The sequence below is a fragment of the Chaetodon auriga genome, chromosome 16 (assembly GCF_051107435.1).
Source record: "Chaetodon auriga isolate fChaAug3 chromosome 16, fChaAug3.hap1, whole genome shotgun sequence".
NCBI lineage: Eukaryota > Metazoa > Chordata > Actinopteri > Chaetodontiformes > Chaetodontidae > Chaetodon > Chaetodon auriga.
In genome coordinates, this window is record NC_135089.1 from 10,542,210 (window position 1) to 10,567,405 (window position 25,196).

Genomic DNA, 25,196 nt, shown 5'->3' on the forward strand with positions numbered 1-25,196 from the left:
ACACACAGCATATGGAGAAACACTGTGGTTGAGAGTGGGGGTTCCCTTGTTTCATTGCTTGCTGCAGGTCCATCTTAAAGCTAACAAGCACAATCATACACACTGTGAGCTCAGGACAAACCCTGATATGCCAGACAGTAGGACGAAACTGGAACACATGGAGAATGAGCTTGAAGTCACGGCGTCCCTGCTGCTTTCAGTGAAAGACGGGATTAAAATAAAATGAAACACCTCCATTGTTCCACAGAGCAGCAGGCCGACAGTCAGGCAGCACACTGACTACAAACCATCACTTGTTTGTATCTCATCAAAACTAGTCGTATTTTCACGTGAGTCACTGAATCCAACTGATGACTGACAGCTTTTGATGCGACAGAAGTAATAAAACAAGCGATGAGTCACCTGCTCGTATGTTCACTGGTCACTTCTGTGAGCAGAGTGCCACCTGCTGGTGCAGTCAGCGTTAGAAGAGCCTTATCACTGACTGCAGGTTACGGTTTTCTGTTACTCATTCTTCTAGTACAAAAGCACAATTAAACAACACAATTTTTAATTAAAATCTAATTTTAATATCAAAAAAGCACTCAACCATTAGAAAATGAAAACCTAAGATGTTCAAAGTGAAATATTTATGAGAGGCCCAGCTGGATTTACAAATATCCAGACCATGAAATCTATTTGCCACATGCTGATAACACATGATAAATGTGATAGATTTATACAGACTGATGTCAACATTTGTAAATCGTTGCTATCCAGTAAAATCCATGGGTCGTGGTGATTTTCAGTATTTGAGAAAAACTGAAACTGAAGTCATGGCATCATGAAGTGTTCTTTTACAGGTTGAGAACATTTTTCTATTTCTACAGCGAAATAAAACCAGCTCAAAAACCCCACTGGGTTATCTGAGAATGGCTGAAAACAGGCTTTTACTAGCACATACAAAGTTGTTTTTGAAGATAAATGATCTTCACAGGACAGTGATAAATTGTGACAGCACTTCACAGTCCAAAACACAAAAAAGAAGAAAAATGACAAACAATCACAGCTCATAACTAACATAACACAGCTAACTAAGTTCTTACATGGCATCAGACACTGAATACAGTCACAACACACTAAAAATAAAAAATAATAATCCCTTTGATTCCTAATTTTAAAGACAATATACACTGAGTTACCACTTTATTAGGTAAACCTGCTCATTCTAAAGCAGCCCTCCAATCAATCCTTCATAATGTAACAGTATCAGAGTGGTGTGATTCCACTGGTGTTGTATTTAATTGCATTACACTGAGAGGAGGTTCTAATGTGTGCAAATGGAGGTGAACAGAGTGCTTTATAAACTGGTCAATCACTGCAATATGCTCTGCAGTCAGTCAGGCTCAGAGTCCAGGACCATAGCAGGGAAACGCTGCCCTCCTTCACACAGCAGAGAGTACACGTCTCTCAGCACACTGGCGTTGGGACATCCGGGCCCAGCCACTATAGACGAAAGGTGTGGGGACAGAGCATCAAACAGAGCCTGAAACGTAGAAGGAGAGACTGTCAGCACATTATTTATTAGTAGTACACACAGTCAGTCATTTTATCTGGTGATTAAAGCGTGATACCTTTACCTGCTCAAGGTAATTCTCCTGCTCCAGCATTGCCACCCTCATCCTCAGCTTCTCCAGCTCTCGGAGGTCTGCCTCTGTGGTATAGGTTATAGTCGGGGGTAGGGGTGCGATCATCCCATCTCCCCACACACCATTTGCCCCAGTGGGGCAAAGACAACCTCCCTCTGGCCTCCATCGATCCCATACTTCCCACTCTGACGGAAAATATAGTTATTTTTAGAGCGTGAGCGTGAGCAACCGTACCCTAAAACGTTTTTCTGCTCTGCTGCCTCAGCTTTAAATAGCTAGGCCCTTGCCTAGCCACGTCAGGATAGACGGCTTTAAAACCCCACCGTCACAGGGAGGGGGATCTGTCGGGGCCAAGGAAAGTACTGATCTGGCACTGAGGTTTCACTGCGGCTCTGTTTTCATTTTCCATATGCCAAGACGGAGAGGCTGCATTAGCTCGTTAGCACGCTACATTCATCGCCATCATTTTTCAAATGCTGTTAAAATGCAATAAACGATAAAGCCCTCTCTGGAAAATAAAACGCCCCGAAATAAAACACCGAGCTGTGGATGTGAGGTGCTAGATTGGATGCATATGGTTACAACACCAACTGGAGGTGGGTGAGCTAAACAGGGAGTTCAAAATTACTGGAAACTTCCCTCTCTCTCTCTCTCTCTCTGGCATTAGCGAAATACCTGTGCTGCACCGGATCTATAGCTGGTGAGCATAAAGAAAGCTCCCTCCCTGAAGGTGATACGGCTGTTTGAGTGGTGTGAACCGAAGGTCTTCAGCCTCATTATAACTGCATCACAGGAGGCAATGAAAACGATGCCATGTTACATACTGTAGGTACAGCGTGAGCGATACCCTGACACACCGTTAAGTAATCAGAGTCAAAGGGGTCATGATGTCCCCCTTAACATCCTCTTTATATGCAAGTCAGGCTGACATGTGATTCTCTTAGGAGGGAGGGCATCGCCTGAAGAGGTGTGTTATGTGGTGCTATACGGTGAAACGGGATTATTTCCCTACCTTGTTTCACTTGGCCCGCAAACTTCTGGAGCTCTGCTGCTGTCATGTGCAACCTTTCAAGTGTCTCACCACCTGTTCAAAAATATACAACAACAACAAAAAAAGAATTTCACTGCAACATTACTGCAGAAGATAGTGGAGTTGTTTGTTGTCACTGCAATGTGTTAATTAGTCTCATGTTGGCAGTCACTGCTCAATCCAGGGTAGAGAGCAGACCCCCTTTCAAACATTCACTACTAAACGATGTAGACATTACCCAGGGGAGCAGTACATGAGAATACAAATCTGAATCAGACCCAGACATTAAACAGATGCTACCCTGCCAGCTGCCAGGTACAAAGTCCATGCAATGTCTGACCGAGCCCTGGCCGAGCGTAGCTGCTTCGTACTGTCTTCTGCTTGTCTGTATATTGCTTTCGACTCCTTTGGTGACATTACAAATACATGTACAGTTCATATCACTCATTCTTTACCTCTTCCTGCACGCTTTACCCAGGCGACACCCCTCGTCTAAACCAAACAGAGTATTACCACTAGGTGGGAATGTGTCTGACACCCGCAATCTTGTTGTGTGCTACATGTGTGAAAGGACAACTGTGGACAAAGTCTGGACATGTCTCTGGATATTGTCCGTAGTTCATATGAGAAAATGCCTTATTATAAGATAAGGATTTTGATTGGCAGAGGAGAGGCTCAACGCTGATATACGAGTCTAAATAGCTCTCAGAAAGTCACTCCCTGCCAACTCCCTGTGCAGTTTCTCCTCAAATAATCATTTTCTCACCCACACACTTGTGTCATCAATCTCTCAATTTCTCCAATTCCGCCACTCGCTAATTTTGTGTGTTGGCATGTGTTATTCTGTCTGTTACCCAGCTCTGCGGCTGCTTCTGGACTCTGTTTGGCCAGAAGCTCTTTTGTCTGGCACTGCTGGATGAGGTCATGGCCTCGGTGAGTCAGTCTGTCCACCAGAGCCCTGGTCTGGTCTGGGCTGCCACTCGGCCAATCCTTGGGGAACTAGAGGTGTCAGAGAGATGAGGTCAAGCGTGACGCGCTAGGTATCAGACCGCTTCAAGGAATCAATGCGTGTTAATCGAATTTGATCAGAAACTCGGGCTCTGATTGGAAATCAGGGAAATTCTAACTATGCTGCGACACTAGAGTATATTTCCGAACTCAACATTACACAGCATGGAAAACTTGTCCGAGGCTTCCCGGCCCACTTTGACAAGCTTCATCAGAAAAAGGAAGGATACCGTAGCTCTCATTCTCTCCATGAAGTGACTCCTCCCAGGCTCAGGTTTCCTCTGCAGAGCAGCGACTTCGTCCCATAACCTGAACATAGCACAGACAAATGCCCAGAAACCTTAGTGTCCAGAAAGAAACTGTGGAATCTGTTGGAAAATTTGCTTAGAACTGATTTTGGCCACCTGTTTTGCTTTCTCCTTAGCGATTTCCATTTTGCTGCCTGATCAGAAGCCGTCCTGCAAAGAAGCAAAGGCAAACATAATGATCACAGCAGCAAAGAAAAGTGTGTGTGTGGTCGTCTTCATGGACCAGTCGCGTACAAACATACCCTTTCTGTTGCGGTAAACTGTGAGCTCCAGACTCTTCTGTATGTGAAGCAGGCACGGCGTTATTTGAAGAAGGCATGGAGATCGCTGCAGCTTTGCCAAGGTCACCGCCACTCAACACGCTGCTTCTGATGGTCTTGTTTTTAGAGTGGAAGTTTGCGGTGTGTAACTGACCCGGATCAAGGGAGCCAGACGCTGAGACAGCCTGCTGTGCTTTCCTCGCTGTCTGGTGAAGCACAATCCCAGCCGACGAGGCAGGGCAGTTTTGGATTATGTTACTGCTAATTGTGGTTTTGCACTGTCCACGATTGTAGCTAGCTGACGATTTTACGGAGGATACTGACGCACCAGGCCCTTTGTGCTCTTTTCTGTCCAGACTGGCAGATTTAGACGTTGATCTGGTGGTGGTCTGAATTCCTTTAGAAGCTGCAGATGCCTGCACTCCCTGTTTGGATGAGACACCTGTAGCGCCTGGTTCCTTTTGCGTTGCAGATTGTTTGTTTGAGTCTTTTTTAGAAGGCGCTGCACCAGTGCGGACCCGGAGGGCTTTTTCCAGGGCTCGCTCAAGCAATTCTATATCTTCTTTCTCTGCTGGTGAGGTATCTGTGTCAAACATGTGGTTACAGTTTAATTATTTTGCTATTTAACCTTTACTTAACCTCACAGTCTCTTTAGATACATGATCTCTTTTACAAGGGACGCCAGAATGGCAGCAGAGTAGTTCACACATAAGCATGTCAGAACACTCCCACTTCATTTACAACATTCAATACTATGATAAAAAAGGACCCAGGAGGCCTGAAAGAGAGAAGTGTGACTAAATGAGGAGCAGTCATAACATTACACACGACCACACGTATGTTTGATGTGATGTCTTTTTACACAAAAATACAGTGCAGTAAAACAGACTATTATTATTATTATTATTATTATTATTATTATTATTATTACTACCTGTAGCAGCATCATCAGTAGAGTCCGACCTCTCAAAGTCAGTGCTTGGTTGTGGTGCTCTGTGGGAAAAGACTTCACGTGACTACAAACTCAAATTAACCACAAGGCACACAATTGAAAAAAGTTAGGAAAGAATAATATATAATAATACATAACATTTGCACAACCTAAGTGCTGCAGAGTAAATGAAGAAAGGTGCCTTTTGGTATTGAGAAGCAAATTTCAAGTCATAATTATGTGTGAAACCTGCTGTTTTGTCAGAATGTATGTTAATAAAATTTAAACGTTACAATAAATACAAACAGTTTACCACATACCAGATGAGCGTCGATCTTTAAGGCCGATATCAATTTGTGAGAATTCTAAAATCTTATGTAACAATATACCAACCAGCACTCATTTTTTGACATAGACATGTAAGACAAACATTTTTTTTTTAAATAAAGATCCTGAAAATTCGGTAAATAAAGAACTGTGACCAACATTGTTAAGTTGCAACATAATTTCTCTCTGGTGCATAGAACTATGCAAATTTATGTACAACTTGTTATGCGTTTAGACAGTGACATGCATTACACACACATATCAACCAATAATTTATGGGCTGCCAATTTATCTGTAGAGTTACAGTTAACCACGGATCTGTCTCAGTACATCTCGTACATGTGCAAGCGTCTGTCCTCGTGTGGGGGAGGCGATGCTATCAACGTGTGCAAGAAAAGGCACTGCTGGGATTCGAACCCAGGATCTCCTGTTTACTAGACAGGCGCTTTAACCAACTAAGCCACAGCGCCAGATGAGGGCATGTGGCCGCATTTACCTCTGTTGTATGATCCCAACCCTTCAGATGTGCTAGCCAAACTTAATTATTTTTTATTTAATTGTTTCTAAAGGAATTCAGAAATCCATCCCTATTTCGGATCTCTGTGACCTAAGTGAGCATTTCATAGAACTTCAATCCCAGATTACACGACAGGTAAAATGCATGAGACACAAACTGGAACTACGAGAACGTAAGATCGAACACCTACATCTATTATGCATTTTGCATGCACATATACTTTAATTTACGTACTAACAGCATATAAACCACTATTTTGTAGTTTTAAACTGAGTTACAATTAGTTTATTTTGCAACGAAACAGCGACAAAAGTAAAATTGTGAAAATCCGTATGGGTAATGACACACATGTACGGTACTTACAAGATCTGTAGTATTTCTCTGTAGTACTGAATATTGCCATTAATCTTGGCTTGTTCCGCTTTGTATGACTTGATAACTTGCTCAACCGAGGACAGCAGAGACATGGTTAAACTGTGTCTGGATGTCGCACTGGAGTGAGTTCAATGCTCCGCACGCAGAAAACGGTGAAACAACTGTTAAACTGCTGAGTGACATTTAGAGAAAATAGCAATCCGGTACGATTATGCCGAATACCTCGTTGTTGAACATCTTTCCATAAAAACGATTTAACGCAAGCTGTTTCGGGCTGACCCGCGAAATCGCACTTAACGGATGCGGAAGTCACGTTTCTCCTTTCTTGCTGAAACAAGTCCCCGCGAAGCAATGTGCAAATGCTCAAGAGGGTATCGTCGTGACACTCGTTTAACATTTGTTATCAAATAAATACTGTAGTTGTTACAACTTAATTAGCTAAACACTACGAAGAACTTTGGAGCTGACTTCTTATCCACAAGTTGTCACTTCTCGCGAGAAGTACAATAGCTACCAGGGACGCAGCTCCAACGTGTTGCCACAACAGGGCTACAGTGAAAACTTCAGTTTTTACCATAATTTCCGTGTGTGTACCGTATGTAGATTTTAGGCTGTATGATTTGTCAAATCCGGGGGCACTTAAGGACGAGAAAAAAAAAAGAAATCAATCTGAAGACACTGCTTTCACTTTTTATTAATCAGGTCCTGCTGGTGCACTTGGCTCATAAGAGGTGAATTGCCATTTGCAAATGATAACTCCAAGGAGCACGGTTTATCAATGTGAGAACAACATTCATTAAATTGTGTTGGCCAATTATGTACCCAAGTGGCCCATTGGCATCAAAGTTTTGTACAATTGCTTCCCCGTCAGCGACAGTCATTACAATTTTTGTGAAGGAGCGGAAACGGAGAAAGGATATGACTGACTCTGGGGTAATTTGTTGTTGATTTGCTGCTTTATGTAACATTGCTCATTATTCAACAAAGCCTAAACACTCAGGCAAAGTAATTCATACACAGAAGAAAGGCCAGCAGCCAGCATGTTGTGCACATCAGTTCATCTGCCATTCAGTACAGTGGCTGACTCAGGCTGCGTGCAGCGCATTAGTGCACAGAAAGCCCTGATGCATTTATAATGCAACAAACCCAGGCATTAACTATTTAACCATTTCTAGGCATGTAGAGTTGAACTTCTTTTCTAGCATGAAAGGCAGCTTATATGGCACTTTATTTCTTTTCTCCACGGGGAAAGCACCCATCAGTGCAGTGCATCACATTTTCTCCCCTGGAAGGAAAACCTGGAGGGCACTGCTTTGTGTTTTCTCTGTGCCAGATCCCTGGTAATGTGCATGCTGAATTACTGGTAAGTCAAAATGGAACAAAGCCATAATTAATGTCACACTGCAAAGAGCTACTATATAGTTTGTTTGATGTATGTTGAAACCTGGCATCACCCTGTCCGATAGGAGGTAAATAAGCATAAAGAAAATGTCTGATACAATATTACAATGTTGACTCAAATATACATAGTAAATGACACATCCAGGAATGGCAGTTAGAAACATTTTCTTTATTGATCCCAAATGAATCAGACCTCTTTCACAGCAGACATGCTGACTATTAGGAAAAGCACAGGTGGAACTAATAACCTAAACCATGCTGCATTCCAGCAGCTGTCGCAATGCGACGCAGCATTGGTCTATTTTACTTTGTTTTTGTACTCTTTAACCCATGGTCATGTGTAGTAAAATAGATATTGTGATGTTTCATTTGTCTTCAGGTTCTTTGTGTTTTTCTATGTTCTTATCTTTTTTGAATGTCTTGGTTTCTGTGCTGTTCTGATGGTTCCGTCCTCATGTGAACGCTTCTTTTTTGCCATGATGTGATCTACAGCACCAGATGAAACGGTGAAATGGACCTCGTGCTGAATCTCCCGTGAGAATTGTTTGTGTGATTGTTTTTGTGCAGGATTTGAAATCCGTCCAAGCAGTCACATATGGGGTCCTCAGCAGAACTGAGTGATAAACAAAACAATATGGCAGCAGAACAGAGCCAAAGAAACATGCTTGTCAAATATATATTTTGTTTTGTCATGGTCTCATCTATAAATGGACAAAATAGCAGGGTATATTGCCAATCCTCCCCGCTTTGGAGTTTAAAGACCAAAGACCCCTCCTCTCTTTTTTAACTGCATCAGTGGCATAGAGGCACTGCTTAAAGCAAGTTAATGTAATGGTAACAGCTTGCTGGCACCGTTGGAGGGAAGTGAATCATCTTGTTAGCTCACCCCCCCCCCCCCCCCCCACCAGCCTCCTGTGGTTCAGCAGCAGGAGGGGTGCGGGGGTGGGGTGGGGGTGCACTCAGCTGCCCCGTCAACCAAGCATCTGACACTCCAGCCGGTTGCCAGACTAATATCAGGCTCTGACATTCACACACATACAGCTTCTCTTCCCCATATGCACGTACACACAGGCATGCTTACACACACACACACACACACACACACACACACACACACACACACACACAACCCACATGCAGGCTGCATACACTTAACTGATGGGCAAATCTGCATAGGGACACAAACACCTTGTACATAATTCATGAACAGCATGCATGAATCATATGTACACAAAACACCTGCAAAAACATTGCTAAACTATGACCTGTAATTGGCAGAACACCCCACAGTAGGTTGTAAACAAGATGAACTTGTTTTGTTTGTCTCAGAGGGACAGACCAACATGTTACGGTTTAACTGTGGAAAGACCAGGAAGATTCTGGATGATCGTGTTCGGGACCCTCTTAGGACAAACACCTGTTAATCTGGAAGCACTCATTGTAATTACACAGCACGCTCTGTCCACTGTGTTCACAGTACACTCTGTGAAGGTAGTGGACTATCCATTACAATTATGTGCCCTGGCGCAGGTCTGCCTCATTTCAGCTCTCCAAATTTCATGCATTCAATGTATTCATTCATTTTTACTTTTAAAGAGATAAGTTGTGGATCCAGATGCCTCAGCTTAACTCTACAGTTCTGAGGACTTTAATACATCAATCTTAAGGCTTTATCTTGTCTTTTTCTTGGTCTTTGCTTCTGCAAAATGATCCAATTTAATTTTGAAAGCAATGAAAAATGAACAATGTAGAAAATACAAGGTGTTGGTTTAAACCTTGTGACCAAGGGTCACTTCATACTGACACTCCACCAAATAAGAACAGATTTAACAACACTGCAACAGACACTGTCATAACAGAGATAATTGTATGATGAAACTGACATGGTTATGTAAGAATTTTGACTTTGAAATCAGTTCAGTGTGTCCTAAGAGAGCAACACAGTGTATTGCCAAAGGGTAATTTGTTTTATAACAGAGATCAAGACATAACGTGGGGGAGAAATTAGGGATAGTTAATTTCCGATTTCCAGATTTGAGTAATCACTTGCAACAATTATGTGATATTATCAATTAAAAAGACAATAAAATATGAATTCACTTTCAGGAACAATGGATCAGTTTAGCTGAGAATAAACAGAAACATATCCTGCATGAAACAAACACAATTAAGTAATATTACACAGTTGGTGTACTTTCAGAATAAAATTTCACTTAAAATACAAGATTAGCAACAATATTATAAATATTCACACTATGAAACAGTAACCTGCCAAATCATGGTATTTGCTTGGTTGGAATGCCATCTGGTGGTTATTCTTTTATAGCCTGGTAATGTGGTCTTTGTGATGTGCGACATGATATTGTCAGTAAAATATAACAGCACACCAATATAATATTACCTGCAAACTTGCACATTTAGCTGTCACCACCATGTGGATTTTGCACAAGAAATCCATGTATTTTAATTCCACGACTTTATGGCAGTATTGCAATAAATACAATTATTATTGTTAGAAGTAGTGGCAGTAATGGTTGTAGTCCTAGTCCTCGCAGTAGCAGCAGTGAAAACTACAACTTTACCAGTCTGCGTCCTCAGCACTTCCTGTGTGGGAGCACGTGACTGTAAGCAGCCGGGTGGAGGCGGAGTTTGACGAGCAGTTCCGTCTCCCGGCTCAGTTGGAGTTAACCGGACTCCTCTGTACACTGGTGGGGTGAAGGTTTGTAATGTCAATGTGATACCAAAGCCTTCTAACCTGATAATATAAGTTAAATGGGTGTATAAACTCGTTGACCCTGCAACGTAATGTAACGCTGCTCGTCCAATCTTAAGTTTGTTAGCTTGTTGAAACGCTAGCTAGCTGTTAGCCAACTTAGCTAGCGTCATCCAGTAAAGTTAGCTGTTGCTGACAAAATGATGCTCCTAGCGAGTAATACGACGCACAGTCAGGCGTAGCAAGCAACACGTTCATATGTGTCTCGTTAAAAGGTGATTTCTGATTACAGTGAGGAACTGAACTGAATTCAATCACTTAAACAACTCGTCTCTGAGACTAGCTAGCTGCATCCACTAGTTATTGTTTGAGACTTCTGGTACACGGCAGAAGGCCTGTTTTCGTGTTGTGTGAGCTGCTTTTTGTCTGGTTGTGTTCATGTAGTTCAAGCCTTTAAAGCAGTCATTCCCATGTAAATCAAGCCAGCCCCTGCCAGACTGTATCAGCTCTCGCTCTGACATTGCCCTGTCTCTCTCTCAGAGTAAATAAGGTCAAAGTCTCAAAGCAGCGGAATTAACTGAGAGAAGGTGTCTTTTCTTTGACTGTCATCTCAGGGACAACAGACCTGTGCTGCCTCTTGGGTAAGGGTTCATACATACTGTCACTGAATGTACATTCCTTGTCTGAATGTTATTTGTGGCTAGAAGCACTGAATTACCTTAACATCCAAAGGGAACTTTAAAGGACAATTATGCAGCTAAAATACATGTAATATTGGTAACTGCCTCAATTTGCTGAGTATGGACCTGATGAGGGTAATAGAGAATTTAGTGTGATTGTGTTTGGTCTACATTATGCTGGGTGTCCTTTCTCTTTGACTCTGGATAACATGTACTTCTTCATGGAATGAATAGGATATGTTGCCCCTGTGTGTTGTTACTGTTGTTATTGTTTGTTATTGTTTGTGTTGAGTACAACACATGTGCAGCTGTACAGACCTCCAGAACCACAGGGAAGACTGCAGCCTGATGTTGTTGTTGCCTGTTGTTTAGACTAAAAAAGTAGTTGTGCAATGTTGGTTGAGTGACACTTTTGGACAGCAGCAGCGTGTGTAGGCATCGTTAGGACACAACATGCAATCTGACACAAGTTACTCTTGTAAATGCCTTGATTGATCAAAACTGTAAACATTGTATTTAAACATCAAACTTAACTTTTTTTTCAAGGTTCAATAACTTGTGCAGTGTGATGAAACTTATATTTGCCTGATGCTCTATTATTTAAATGTAAATATAATGCTACTCTGAGGTCTTTCACTGATTCTAGGGTGAAGTAACTGGCAGACAGGAGCACACCACTAATGTCAGCAGAGAAAATGGAGACATCAGCAAACGTGTCCAATGGAGCAAGTCCTGTATATGAGGAAAAAGAAGATGCCCTCAGGTAAATCTCCCACCAGTATTGTAACAATCATCATCATCATCATCATTATCATGAACATTATACTGTACCTCCAATTTTTTCTTTTCCCAGTCCAGAGGATCTGTCTGAGATGCTGGCAGCAGGGACCAAGGAGGTTCACGAGAAGGCTGAGAACACCCAGTTTGTGAAAGATTTCCTCAGGGGACGCATCCGCAAAGAGCTCTTCAAGGTTAGCCTGAAGAAAGTCAGGGGAAACTTTCACATTTTGAAGTTATAGAGTACTTTAGTAAACGAATGAGATGAGTAAATACATGTAATATGAGTGTGGAAAAAAGAAGGAAAGAAAAATGGAAAGAGGAGACAAACAATTACCTTCTAACTTTCCCTTCTTGCTTCCCCAGCTTGGTGCTGTGGCACTCTACTATACTTACACAGCCATGGAGGAGGAGATTGAAAGGAACAAAGACCACCCCCACTTTGCCCCTCTATATTTTCCCGCAGAGCTGCACCGCCACGAAGCTCTGGCCCGTGACCTTGAGTACTTTTACGGTCCTGACTGGCAGAGCAAAGTCAGCTGCTCCCAGGCCACCCAAGGCTATGTGGACCGCATTCATCAAGTAGGGCAGGAGGACCCAGTGCTGCTGGTGGCCCACGCCTACACCCGCTACATGGGGGACCTGTCCGGGGGCCAGGTGCTGAGGAAGGTGGCGCAGAGAGCCATGAAGCTGCCGCCCACAGGGGAGGGCCTGGAATTCTATCAGTTTGATGCCATCCATAGTGCCAAGTCATTCAAGCAGCTGTACCGCAGTCGCATGAACGAGCTGGAACTGGACATGGAAATAAAGAAAAGGCTGGTTGATGAGGCTGTCAAGGCCTTCCAGTTCAACATGGAGGTAAGAGGCCAGGGAGAAGGACCAGAGGTAGAGAGAAGAATCTGTTCCATGGTGGTGGTGGTGAAGCATCATTTCTGTGCCTTTTGTGACCGTTTTGAACATTTTTGACACAGATTGAAGGTATTGTGTTTATTACTGAAGGCACTGTCATCATCTGATGTTATTCTGATCAAGTGACATTTGAAATGGGTTTTTATTGAGACTTCCATGTCAGATTTTCCCTTAAAACTCCAATGTGTAGGATTTACAGGGATCTATTGCGGTTGTGGGCAGTGTTATACATCCTGTATCAGGACTGTTGGGTGTTTGCTTTGCTGGATTAGCCCAAACAGACATTCAGAAAATCTGGTTGTTGATCTCTAGAATATCTCGTACGCCACAAGCTTGATAACCTTACATACTCCACGTTTGTGCTGGCAGGTGTTCGAGGAGTTGGAGGAGATCGGTAAAACCATCCAGGAGGATGTTTTAGATGCTGGCATGCCCGTCCATGGAGCAATGGGTGGAGACATCAGCAAGTGTCCCTACTATGCCACCAAAATGGGTATGCTTTTATACTGCTCTCTGTTAGGATAGTGCTACTGCATATAATATAGAAATAACATAAACCTTTTTAAATAAAGTTATGGCGAGAATGTAAGTTTGTTTCCTGCTTTTCATGCTCCCTGTGCGGCACAGCGGCGTCGGGTGGAATGGCATACGCCTGTCAGCTCGCCATGGCCGTACTGCGACACCCAACAGGACAGGTCCTGTTTGCTACTTGGTTTGCTGCTCTGGCTGGATTGGCTGCGTGGTATCTGATGTGATCCTGCCGTCACCCTGCCACTCTGCTGCTGTGAGAGAGGGGGGGGGGAGAAGCGTAGAAGGAAGGACAGTAAGGAAAAAAATTCCCTCAAACTGCGGATCATTTCATAGTTTGATACAAGCATTCTAAATAGCTCCAAGTTTATTTCATGTTTCATGTTAGCTAATAAGCTTCACCGACTGGAAATAAACTTGGATCTGTTTGTTATCAATGGAATTCCAGTGAAATGATCTATAGGACCATCAGGACATCAGTATCATCCATCCGTCAAGCTACACCTCGTTAGATTTTCTCCTCCTGCCTTTTTATTTTGCTACCTCCTACACATCCCTCCATCCTGTGTCCATGTTCCAGTGTGTTTGGTAGTATTTCAAGACTTTCTGTAGCCGTTTGCTGATTTTGTCATGGAAGGACACACAGTCAATGGCTAATTTGTTGTGAAGTTAAACTGCCGGATCGACAGAGGTTGGGGAAGTAGAGGATGCCCATGTATAAACTCCAATTGGTTATACAGTGATAATTAATAATGATGAATGGATTATCAAAATGAAGTCATGGTGAGCTAAAACATACTATGCACATTACGCATGAGTATCCTAGCACAGTAGGTTTTTGCTGGGCAGACTGCTGTGTTGGTTTTTAAGTGAGGCCTTTTGCATGTTTGTATTCAAAGATCTTAATTTGACCAGAGACGGTTCATTTGTAAACTGTAAACTTGTAAAATGTCTCCATATACTGTATTTTTCTTCCAGACAATTAATGCAGCGTCAAAACATAATGTGAAAACACAGTTAGGTTGTTTTTTTTAAATCCATTGTCAGATTTCATGAGTCAAGCATGACCTCAAATGCTTCTAAAAGGTCAGACAGTGTGAGACAGGTGAGTCAAAAGCTTTTTTCTGTCCCGTCAAAATAGAGCACACCTACACTTTGACAAGTGTATGATTAATAAACATCTTTCAGATACTAGTGAATATAGCGATATACAGAATATTTAAATCTCTACTGATGCATGTTCAGATGTAATACTTCTCTGTTTCTGAATGATGCGATAGAGCATCTTGTATGTCTGAAAAAAACAAAAACAAACTGCCTGTTGTCAATTTAAATGCATAGCTGAATAATCCAAGATGAATGAGCCATTGCTGATTCAGTTTTACCTGCCACAGGAGCCTATATTAGGACAAAGATGTTATCAGAGGTGAGCTGTTTGAAAAGGAAATGGTCTTTTTGTAATAATAGATGAGAAATGAGTATTATGGTTTATTATGAAGTACTTCAGGTTAGGTACTTAGAGGTAGGTCCTTCAGCAGCTCAGCTCTTGTTTATGTATCCATTTATTATGGATATACAAGCGTGCATCATCACTAAACTCTCATGCTGTCCATGCTTTACTGTGGGAAAACCTTTCCCGGTGGTGCATAACTTTTTATTTTTCAACAATACCTAAGGAGGAATATTTTGTGCCATTGTGTATTGTATGCAGTGGAATTGCACTGTTCTGCGATTGAGGTTTAATATTGATCCTGACATAGTAATTACGTTTTATCCACTTTGCTTAATCTTTCCAAGCAGTTGTGTTTTTGTCCTTCGCTTGGATTTGTTGGACACAGAGTACCAAAGGAAACCTGCTGACAACAGCAACCGGGTTCCTGTGCTGTTTATATTTGCACAACACATTCACACATAAGTGGATGTACAGTATTCCTCCACACGCAAAGCTCATTCAGGATAACGGCTCTGTCGTGCAGCTGTTCCATGACGCGACACGACGACGAAAGTGATGATTTGTTTTGTGTCTGAGAGTCTCAGGTTCATGTTGCAGTCAGATGGCAATACAATGCACTGCGTATGGAGGACTAATACAGAGACTGCCCTAATATACTCCTGCAGTTCAGTGTCCATGTGTTATTTCATGTTTTTGATGCTAGTTTGAGGTATCAGAATGCCTCAGTAGTTTTGGACGTAATGAAGGGAACTATACTTGAATCTCAGGAGTTCAGGTAGTTTTGGTTATCCATTAAAACCTTGTGTCAGAGTGGGATGCATGACTAATTCATGTTGTCTTTGAATTCTCTTCTTTAACTCTGCTCTTAATACCTGTGTGTATTTAACTGAACAAAGCTTTATTATTGACTGACTAGAACACTGTCGTTGTGTGAGAGTGAAGATCCAGGAGTATGTTGTGCTGCCTATAATGACATGGATTGTTTTCCTGCTCATGAAGAAATAAAAGTGATCCATTTGGACTGGTGTCTTTAATCACGACAAAAATGGAAATAGAGCATTATCTTTAATGCATACTTTTATTAGTTTCAAACCCATTAGCAGAGGGACTGTAACACTTGCCAGGGCTGCATCACCCATGATTTACAGTCTGACATTTTCATTAACCATGCTAGCTCTGTTGATCAGTCGGTCTGCCACTTTGGTCCAGACTGAAATATCTCTAAGTATTAGATATGATGGCATGAAATTTCATACAGACGTTCATGCTCCCTAGAGGATGAATCCTAACGACTTTTGTGAGCCTCGGACTTCCTCTAACACCACCATCAATGAATATTGAATGTATTGCCATAAAGTTTGGTGCAGATGTTCATGTTCCTCTCTGGGTGAACTGTAATAACCTCGCTGATCCCTTTACTTTCGTCTTGTGCCCTCATCACAATGAAACTTCAATTTATTTGACACTTTAATGACCAAATAACTCATAAAAATTCCCATCAGCCATAAGTACTTTTGGTTTTGTCCTAATTAGCAAATGTTAGGTCATTTACATGCTAAACTGATAACGATCATACCTGCTAGCTCAACATTAGCATTGCCACTGTGAGCAAGTTAGCATGCTAAAGTAAGCATTTAGCACAAAGCAGCTCTACGTATGAAGAGTCCCACAGTAGCCTCAGGGCTGAAATATTGTAGAAATTATGTCTACAGAACATCACAATGAAAACTATAAGTATTGATGTATTTAAAAGTAAAAACGGAGGGTTGCTGATTTGGTGCACCTGAAGTATTCAATGCAATCGAGGCATCAGGTGGTTTTTGAGTGTTCTATCTAAATTAGGGTGAATGCATCAATGTCTAGATGGAGTCAAGACATTCTGAGTGGTATTTCTTTAATGATTTATATAAAACAGGCTTTTCCCAACACGATTATGCTTTATTCTAGATGTACAGTATATCTCTTCTATGACATTAACTCCACTGTATGATCCACAACTATGTACACATGTAATGAAGGTGCGGATCTCCAAGTGACTTCGTAATGCGAAGGGTTAAAACAGGGACAGAGTCCAATGATCAGTGTTCACAGTCCAGGAAAGCCCGAGCCAGACTTTACTTTCCGCAGCTTAGTCCTCAATCAGAGACAGGAGACCGAGCGTCCACTGCAGACGCATATTTACACTGTCCAACACTTAAAGGTAACCATGTAGTTAAACTGGTGATGTTCAACCTGTTAGGCCTGACAGCGCTGAGAACAGACGGGGAAATTTGAGCGTTCACGAAAACACAACCAAAGCATACAGAATAAAAAGGGTCAATAACAGTCGGCCAATTTAATCCGAAATTAAACTTTTCACTGTTATCTGCCTCCATTATCACCGTCTTACTTGATGGACATTTGACTGAGAGGTGATTGGCGCACTGGAACATCCTCTTGTGTGTGGATTCACTTCGGCAGAGGAACAAAGCAGGTGGTCCTCTTTGTTCACTGCAGGGCTGGGTAGGTGGGTCCGCACTGATCCATCCAGAACCTTTGTGGGCCTCCTCCATCACTCCTCAGCCTCCCGTCCCCTCATGATATAGCTGGTCTTGCGTCACGCCGTCCCTCCCTTCTGCCCCTCTGATCCATCGATGAAGCTTCTCAGTTCCAGGATGACCTTTTCCCTTTAAGAAGGAGAAGGAAAAAGAAAAAGGCTGTCAAATGTACTCTTGGTAAACTCCTGCCTTGCCCTGCCCCTGACAGCTTACCACTGCTGCCCCCACCTGGACAGAGGTTAACACTGCATCAGCCAGGCCTCTGACCATAGACTGAACAATGAATAGTGGACAGAGCCACTGTGACGCCATGCACTGATTCGTGGACTGCCGTTTTAAAGTGGGGCTGGGCGATATGGCAATAAATATGGTAAGATTACAAGATTAGAAAACAGGTGGCCCCATGCTGGCCATCAGAAAGAATGCAGGTTTGAGGCACAACACTGGCTTCACTTTTCAGGCCCATCCACCATTTATAGTCTATGCTTGCAACTAAATGCGACTTTCTTTCCTAAAACTTCATTTCAGCAGATCACAGGTGTATATCAAACAAAACAACAGGACTGCAGGGACAGGTAGATAAGGACGGCTGTCAGTGACACTGTCCTCTTACCTGTGGTGGTGGCAGTGACACCATTCACAGTCCCCTCCACTTCCGTCTCGTCCTCAGCGTAGCTCATTAGTAGAGCTCTTTGTCTGTCGGTCAGTGTCCTACAGAGAAAAAAAAATCCTATGATCCTTGTGGTTTGGAAGGCATTTCTTCTAGACTACAACAAGTCATTGTATTCAGTCACAAGGCCCTCTCATGTCCCCATCTTTTCACTGAAGCCTGTGGAGTCTTACTTGGGCACTTTTATTTTGATGTGGACGTAATGGTCTCCGAAGCCGTAGCCACTGATTCGAGCGATTCCCTTCCCTGCCAGACGAATCCTCTGGTCTGTCTGGATGCCTGCAGCGATCTGCAGAAAAGGCCAATCCAGTCATTGATTAAACTCTGCGTGAAATGTTTCCCCACTCGAGGAGAAGCCTGAGATGGTGCGGGTCCACTTACCGTTAAGTTTAGTGTTTCGTAAAGGCCCGGCGTCCTGGCCGTGCCTCCCAGGATGGCTTGTGCCACAGAGACAAAAAGGTCAGAGTGGATGTCTGCACCGTCCCTCCTGAACACGGGACTTTTTTGGACCTGGACAGCAAAACCGGAACACATCGCATTCGATCACACACAGAATCAAACTGTGAAAAGGCAGCATACCACAGGCTGTCTGGACCCAGACAGCTCAATGCCTCTTAGTGATCCACACACCCACATTATGGAAGACAATCCTATTACAGCGGCTCTGAGCTGTACTGACAGACAGACAGAGAGATACTCACCCTAAATGTGATGAAGATCTCCTTCTTACCAACTGGCATTCTGACTGTCTGACCATCCTCCACTCCTGAAATCAAAAACAGGATCTGCATTAGACTTAAGTGTAGAAATCTCTTGAGCATGAACCCTCGCTCCTTGTAGGCTTTAAAAGTGGGCAGAATGCTCAGCCTCAGAGCAGACAGTGGTTGCTGTTGACTATGGCTAATACACTGCTGGATGACTTTTCATGCTCAGTAATAGCGATGACAATAACAAAAACAATGTCCTTGAGGTATTTATAGTAAGTCAACAAGAACAGACTAGTGAGACTGACCTGCAGGCACAGGAACCATCACAACCTTCTTCTGCTTGGTCTGTCCCCTCCCACGGCAGGAGTGACAGGGGTTGGAGATGACCGTGCCTTTGCCGCCACAGTGACGACACGTGGAGCGCATCACAAACGGGCCCGTGTTCACGGTCTCCTGCAGGAGGGACGATACATGTGCTTAGTACTACAACAGAGCAAAAGAACGCTTTGCACATCTTCTTCACAGGGCAGGAGGAGCGGATCAAATGCAAACAAGCTCCCACGCACTTCACAAAATCATCACTCAATCATCTCATTGTAACAAACCATTAGCCTGATGAAGGTCAGCGCTGAAATGTTGCAGAGACAAACACATTTTGAAGGCTGGCAGCGTGTCGGAGGTCTTACCATGCCGGAGCCATTGCAGAAGTGGCAGTGCTGGACTTTGGTGCCTGGCTCGTGGCCCTTGCCATCACAGCGCTGACAGGCTGCATCTATGTTAATGGATATTTCTTTGTTGACTCCCTTCGCCGCCTGAGTGAACGTCAGCTCCATGATGTACTGTGATGAAAAAACGGGGCCGGTCTGAATACGCACCAATAAAAATGACCAGATGAGCTCTCAAAAGCTAAATCGAAGGCACCCCTTGGCTTTCCCACTCACCTCCTGTGGTTGATCAAATATGGCGTTGAAGTCTCCGAAGCCACGGCCTCCTGAGAATTCCCCAAAGATCTTACGGAAGAGCTCCTCTGGGTCCACGTTGGTGGTCTGTCCAGTCCAGTACTGCTGGCCCCCACCGGCCTGACCAGCATCAAAGCCAGCCGAGCCATACGTGTCGTACTGCTTCCTCTTACCTTCATCACTCAGAACCTGCGAGAAACACAGAGCAACGTTTAAGAGGTTTGTAATGCTGATGAGATTGTGTAAACTGGGAAAAAATGTATCAAGTGAAAGACTGAACAAAGCCTGAGACTAAACCTCATAAGCTTCAGCCAGCTGAGCAAACTTTTCCTTGGCTTGTGGGTCGTCTTTGTTGGTGTCAGGGTGATACTTTTTGGCCATCTGCGGAACAACAAACACACTGTCAGCTACAGTACCGATTGGTTTTCTAAGAACCAATACAAGCTGTGAATGTGTGTCAGGCAGGAGCGCACCTGGTAGTAGGCTTTCTTGATCTCTTTCTGGGTTGCTGTGCGAGGTACACCAAGGATCTGGTAGAAGTCCTGTTTGCTCGCAGGGGCACTTGTATGAAAGGACAGTGTGTAGACAGCATGGGGACATCTGATGCCTGAAAAGAAAAATAGAAGGGTCAGGAAAGGAAATTATGGAAAAATTGAAGACATAAATGATGAAGAAAAAGAGCTTTCCAATGTAACCAGTGGACAGATTCCAACAGGTGTGTCACATGACATGGAAGCCACAAAAATAGAGGAAGCACTAAAATCCAATAAGACAGCTATGTCCTATTGCCCAGTGTGATACTGCAATTCGTTATTGGTTTTCCACTGGTCCAATGTCCACTCCTGGTGTTTCCTGGCCTCTTGGTCTCTTCCTCTTGGTCTCCCTCAACAGTTGTTCCTTTTTGCAGCAGTTCGACCATGAAGGCCTGATTCACAGTCTCCTCAGAACAGCTGATGTTGAAATTTATACGAGCTCTAATCACTTTCATTGGTGATGTCTGAGGCTGGAAACTAATGAATTTATCCTCTGCAACAGAGGCTAAGTTCAGACAATCTGAGAATTTTGACTTTTTTTTTTTTAAAGTACTAAAACCAATTAGTTGATCAAAATAACTGTCAATTAATACTTTACAACTAACTGATTGACCACTATTTTACATAGTTTAACCCTATTTTTAACCACATAATTCCATGTGGGTTGTTTAAGTGGTTTTATGTCTTCAGTACTGATGTGCAAAGAAAAAATGATAAGGTGTGAATGGTACTGCATGAACAATGAATGTCTTACGCATTAGCAATCAAAATAGATGTGCGACATGACACCTCCTAAGCATATATTATTTTTTTATCATAATTTTCCCTAATTGGGAAAATCAACAGGAAGGTTTTGACAACAGCACTGATTTTACGTCAGTCACACAGTAACGTTAATTTATTGACGGTCCCTAAGTCAAACTCTTGTTTCAGAGCGAGGTCCCGGAGGAGAGCTAACCCTCCTTAAACTGTCAACACCAAGGGAACGCAGCTGGTTCTGGAGTGAATGTCTGTCGACTATGCAACATAAAACTAATTTTACTGCCGTTAAATAACATTACTTGTAAAGGACAAAGCAGCAAACATCGGGTTAAGTGAACCAGGTCTGTAAGAAGATTCTAGAAAGAAGCGTCAGTTGGATCGTTACAGAGATGGCTGGAGTGGGATGTGGTCGGGTTCAGGTCAACAAACACTATGTCACAGAATCTGATGGGTCGCAGAATATGATGCAACACTGGCATCAACCCCTTGCAAATTCAACTTGATGAGTGCAAACCAAAGTTAGCAAAACTAATGACATCATATCTGACTGTTCGTGCGTGAATAAAAGCAACACGAGCTCATCATATCTTTCATGCTCGCACGAGTCCATATCAAGTTCAGTTAATTTAGCTATCTTAACCCTGCGTCACTTGAGCGAACCTCAACTTTAGCCTATCTTAGCCTAGCCTAGGCCAATACAGCACTCACCTGACAACCCTCTCAATGTCAACGCTTTCCCTGCTCCGCCACACATCAGGTTTCCTCCTCGCCACAGCTTTTCGGCTCCCAGTGTAGAGACACTGCGGACCCCTCCATGGCCAGCGCAAACAACAGCACCGGCGGCCCTGCGACGTCCAGAGGACACGATGACTGTAATCCAGCGTGAGGAGCAGCGAGCAGCCGAAGACGCCATCATTCCTTCATCAGTCGCCGCTTCGGACACACTGCGCATGTCCGGGACGGAGTGGGCGTCAACGAGGTCGCAAAGATATTCTGTTTCAGCCAAGATGATGCACTGTCAAGGAAAAACGAGTTACAAAAGTTTACCTTAAATCTTGCTGTCACTTTTTGTAAACTTACCGCAAGTGGCTACAGCAGTTAATAATTAGAACTGACTTAACACATCGAAACATTATAAGTTTCATTGTGCAAAAAAAGCGTCACAAGCGTCAAGTCAACAAAGGATTCGCATGTTTTAAGACCCGGGGTAGCACGTGACGAGAGCGGGGCGTTCGCTAGTGCTTGAAAAGGAACACTCCGCTCAATCGGCCTGCTCCGTAGACCAAAGCGAGCGGATACCGCGCGGCCAACCTGAACTGTCAGCTGTAGCAGGAGTCCTCTGCTGAGTACCAACCAGCTCGACAGAGACACCCGGAAGGCACGAAAGTCAATTTGAGAGGGCAGCATGAACCGCTTTAAGACCTCCAAATTCAAAAACACCACTCCGAAAATTGCCAAGAAAGATGTGAGTAGTTCGCGAGCGTCTGGGCAGAGCCGGTTTTTGTAGCTAACATTAGCATTGCTTATTAGCTGTGCTGCTTAAGTGGTACGTTGGGGAACGCCTGCCTGCAAGGGATGTTGAACTTCCTGCATCTGCAAGGCTGCATAGTACTGAGAGAACTACACGGAAATCTGAATGAACATAGTAGTTTTCATGCGAGCTATAGAATACTAGTGTCAACTGCGTCCCATGTGGTTGCATAGGGCTGCTAGCCTACATCGGACATTGTAGTGACGCCCATCATCATGCAGTTATAGTACAGCTAACTGACTTTTCTCATCGCTTGTTACTTATCGTGTGGTATTACACACGTTCTGCACAGATTTGCTTTGTCAGTTAAAGGAAAAGTTGAACATTTGAATGGCAAATGTGGAAAGTGATATTACCATCATGATGCCACTGTGTCAGTGATTGCTGTCCTCTAACGTTAGGCTGAGAGACGACATGTCTGGACGAGACTGGAGTTTCTTGCCTACAAATCTGCCATTTTCTCATTTGTTTCGAGTTGCAACGCCTGCAGCTCTCCTTGCTGAGGTGGATTATGTAACCCCCTACCTTGTTTTTACTGAGGCCGGAAAATGCCTGGTATGTACGGAAACAGTGGATGGCCTTTGTATCTTTCAGATCTCTGCACAGGACCTGAGACAGCAGGTGGTGCTTTGCTGCTGTGAATGTTAAAGTAGCCCTTCACACAACAGCTCGATGCATATGTGTGACTGTGGCTATTCCAGTGCTGAGGTCATGTGACAGGAGCTGTCATGTCAAACTGTGCAAGAGGGAAAATGGGGCGAGGAATAGAAAGTGAGAGGAGAGGCATGCGCAGGGGTGGAAAGAGGCAAGAAAGCAAAGATGAGTGGGACATTTTCTCCCCAGATTACCCAGAACAGCTTGAGTTTTCCACGTGGTTCCAGAGAGTAATCTGGGAATGAATTCAATCATCTCATATTTGGCTGAGGTGTCTCATAGCCCCCTGAAGACAGCTTTTGGTGCCAAGCATCTTTGTAATCATGGATGGATTCACGGCAGAAGGTGTTCGGTCTGACTCTTTAACCCTGAGTAATATGCAGAAAAACACAAACACACAGTGGGTGTGAGCTTCTGTCACACCAGCGATAGTTGTTGTCCTCTTGCCTTCTGCCTGGCGCACATGCAGAATGTAATCCTGTCATGATAGATGCATGCTTTTGAAGGGTGCTTTGAAATGCACGGGTGCACAAACAGAGCAGTATTCCATCGTTTCTCAGCGGGGCTGTTTCAGCTGTGGAGTGCCCTCTGAAGGCCAGATGTCGGCCATGCTTGGTCTCCTCTTGCTCGGAGGAGCAGCGCAGCAGTAGCTGCTGGAGCCTGTTGTTCAGACGCTCTGTCCTCTTGCCTCGTTAATGTTGTGAAAGACGTTTTTAAGAGTTCTCTGCTGTGCAACGCAGGGAGCCCTTCCTCTTCCTCAACACTTTGCTCATTCAGAGGCACTTAATGTGTGCGTGCTCTCAGCTGCATCCTTCCTGTTTAGTTCAGTGTAGTTTAGTTCAACTTGGTCATGTGTGCTTCTTGTTATTTCTCCATTGGGATTCTTCAGTGTAGCTAGTTGACTTCATTCTTGTGTGGACATGTCAAGTTTCACAGCTCTGTGGTCTGATGAAACATTTCTTATTATGTTGTCTGACCCCAATTATCTGTGTGCACCCTCTTGTTTCATCCATTTTTCTCCCCCACCCGTGCTCTCTGTGTCTATAAATCCAGGGATGGATCAACAATGTCCGAGCTGGTTCCTTCTCCTGCCAGGGGAACCACATCAAAGCCAGCTCCAAGCTGGTTGCCTTCAACACCGAGCAGGCTGGTAAGGCTATGAAAGTGAGGTCAGCAGTAAGGTTTGCATCATGTAGACAGAGGGATCCACTGTGTTTAGCTTCAGCTCGGTTTGTGCTTGTCTCTCACTGCAAACCATCAAGATGAAATGTCTTAAATTAAGGCAATGTATGTGTGCTTTTGATCTGACAAGATGTGTTTCTTAAGATAGCATAAGATTATATAAGATTTTAATCACAGGATTTAGAATAGAATAGAATTTCAACAATAATAATGTCCCAAAAATGCACCGTCAGCTGGGTGTACATTTTGGGTTTTGAGGCATGATTAAAAACTATGATCAATGATATTTTCTGTGTGTGTCTGCAGGTGGAGGTATGCTGGGCCTGTCCTCAGTCAAACCTGGTTCGGATGGTCAATGGACAGTCAGCCAGATTTCCTGCCATTCTGGTATTTCTTTCCCTCCCTCGTCCCGTCCCCTCTGCATAGCTGCCACTGCTCCATCCCTCAAGGACACTCTGATCTCTTTAAAAACTTACCACATGAGAAATGCAAATGCCCAGAAATGAAGGTGTGACCCTGATGGAAGTTTCATTTTCCATTTGTTTTCCCTCCTCTCTGTCAGATCTGGTGACTGATATGGACTTTTCTCCTTTTGATGAAAGTCTCCTGGCAACATGCTCTGGAGATGAAACGGTGAGCTCTTTAATTCCCTCCTTTCCGTCCTTCATTTGTTCCGTCTTTCTTTTTTTATTGATCTTGTTTTATCTTGTCGGCGTATGCTTACTCATAAGTCCACTTTCTATCCTGTCTGGCTCTGTTGTTCCTGCTGGGGCTTTGAATACGATATGAACCTGCTCGCTTTTTGTTATTGAAACC

At 43.5% G+C, this 25,196-nt stretch overlaps 4 protein-coding genes and 1 non-coding gene across 6 annotated transcripts in view; 2 read left to right on the forward strand and 3 right to left on the reverse strand.

Annotated features, from left to right (window-relative positions):
- Positions 1–551: 551 nt before the first annotated feature.
- On the reverse strand, positions 552–6,686 carry tedc2 (tubulin epsilon and delta complex 2). Its single transcript, XM_076751633.1, has 9 exons — positions 6,373–6,686; positions 5,169–5,227; positions 4,217–4,817; positions 4,071–4,124; positions 3,897–3,975; positions 3,513–3,657; positions 2,641–2,712; positions 1,620–1,813; positions 552–1,525 (listed from the first exon to the last, which is right to left on the reverse strand). Exons 1-9 carry the CDS (start codon positions 6,474–6,476, stop codon positions 1,376–1,378), a joined length of 1,458 nt encoding a protein of 485 aa, XP_076607748.1. The 5' UTR covers positions 6,477–6,686; the 3' UTR covers positions 552–1,375.
- On the reverse strand, positions 5,889–5,962 carry trnat-agu (transfer RNA threonine (anticodon AGU)). Its single transcript has one exon. It is a non-coding gene; the product is annotated as a tRNA-Thr (tRNA).
- A 3,729-nt stretch (positions 6,687–10,415) lies between the features above and the next one.
- On the forward strand, positions 10,416–15,866 carry hmox2b (heme oxygenase 2b). Of its 2 annotated transcripts, XM_076752984.1 has the most exons (7): positions 10,433–10,504; positions 11,039–11,139; positions 11,825–11,941; positions 12,032–12,149; positions 12,322–12,813; positions 13,234–13,357; positions 13,492–15,866. In XM_076752984.1, the coding sequence occupies exons 3-7, from the start codon at positions 11,859–11,861 to the stop codon at positions 13,617–13,619; spliced, it is 945 nt and encodes a 314-aa protein (XP_076609099.1). In that variant the 5' UTR covers positions 10,433–10,504; positions 11,039–11,139; positions 11,825–11,858; the 3' UTR covers positions 13,620–15,866. The 2 variants fall into 2 exon arrangements, with proteins under 2 accessions (XP_076609100.1, XP_076609099.1); XM_076752985.1 differs by lacking the exon at positions 11,039–11,139 and having other exon boundaries at positions 10,416–10,504.
- Positions 15,867–16,722: 856 nt separating this feature from the next.
- dnaja3a (DnaJ heat shock protein family (Hsp40) member A3a) lies at positions 16,723–21,960 on the reverse strand. The gene is made up of 11 exons (XM_076753186.1): positions 21,722–21,960; positions 20,192–20,325; positions 20,016–20,099; positions 19,701–19,907; positions 19,446–19,598; positions 19,065–19,212; positions 18,754–18,818; positions 18,434–18,562; positions 18,226–18,341; positions 17,996–18,093; positions 16,723–17,511 (listed from the first exon to the last, which is right to left on the reverse strand). The coding sequence occupies exons 1-11, from the start codon at positions 21,927–21,929 to the stop codon at positions 17,489–17,491; spliced, it is 1,365 nt and encodes a 454-aa protein (XP_076609301.1). The 5' UTR covers positions 21,930–21,960; the 3' UTR covers positions 16,723–17,488.
- A 330-nt stretch (positions 21,961–22,290) lies between these two features.
- coro7 (coronin 7) overlaps positions 22,291–25,196 on the forward strand; it is a 103,981-nt gene continuing 101,075 nt past the window's right edge. Inside the window, exons 1-4 of the mRNA XM_076753181.1 lie at positions 22,291–22,478; positions 24,252–24,348; positions 24,687–24,767; positions 24,943–25,013. Coding sequence (XP_076609296.1) covers positions 22,419–22,478; positions 24,252–24,348; positions 24,687–24,767; positions 24,943–25,013 — 309 coding nt within the window. The 5' untranslated portion in view covers positions 22,291–22,418. The remainder of the gene's footprint in view (positions 22,479–24,251; positions 24,349–24,686; positions 24,768–24,942; positions 25,014–25,196) is intronic.

What these genes read in the sequence shown, in the direction of transcription:
- dnaja3a (XM_076753186.1), bottom strand. Translation starts at nt 21,929, where the DNA reads ATGATGGCGTCTTCGGCTGCTCGCTGCTCCTCACGCTGGATTACAGTC. An exon ending in AGCTGGCTGAAGCTTATGAG is followed by an intron (nt 19,908 to 20,015) that starts GTTTAGTCTCAG and finishes TGTTTCTCGCAG; the next exon opens with GTTCTGAGTGATGAAGGTAA. An exon ending in ACGAAACACTAAACTTAACG is followed by an intron (nt 18,342 to 18,433) that starts GTAAGTGGACCC and finishes CCTTTTCTGCAG; the next exon opens with ATCGCTGCAGGCATCCAGAC.
- tedc2 (XM_076751633.1), bottom strand. Translation starts at nt 6,476, where the DNA reads ATGTCTCTGCTGTCCTCGGTTGAGCAAGTTATCAAGTCATACAAAGCG. An exon ending in AGTTTACCGCAACAGAAAGG is followed by an intron (nt 4,125 to 4,216) that starts GTATGTTTGTAC and finishes GCTTCTTTGCAG; the next exon opens with GACGGCTTCTGATCAGGCAG. An exon ending in CTAAGGAGAAAGCAAAACAG is followed by an intron (nt 3,976 to 4,070) that starts GTGGCCAAAATC and finishes TGCTATGTTCAG; the next exon opens with GTTATGGGACGAAGTCGCTG.
- hmox2b (XM_076752985.1), top strand. Translation starts at nt 11,859, where the DNA reads ATGTCAGCAGAGAAAATGGAGACATCAGCAAACGTGTCCAATGGAGCA. An exon ending in TCCGCAAAGAGCTCTTCAAG is followed by an intron (nt 12,150 to 12,321) that starts GTTAGCCTGAAG and finishes TTGCTTCCCCAG; the next exon opens with CTTGGTGCTGTGGCACTCTA. An exon ending in CTACTATGCCACCAAAATGG is followed by an intron (nt 13,358 to 13,491) that starts GTATGCTTTTAT and finishes TGTGCGGCACAG; the next exon opens with CGGCGTCGGGTGGAATGGCA.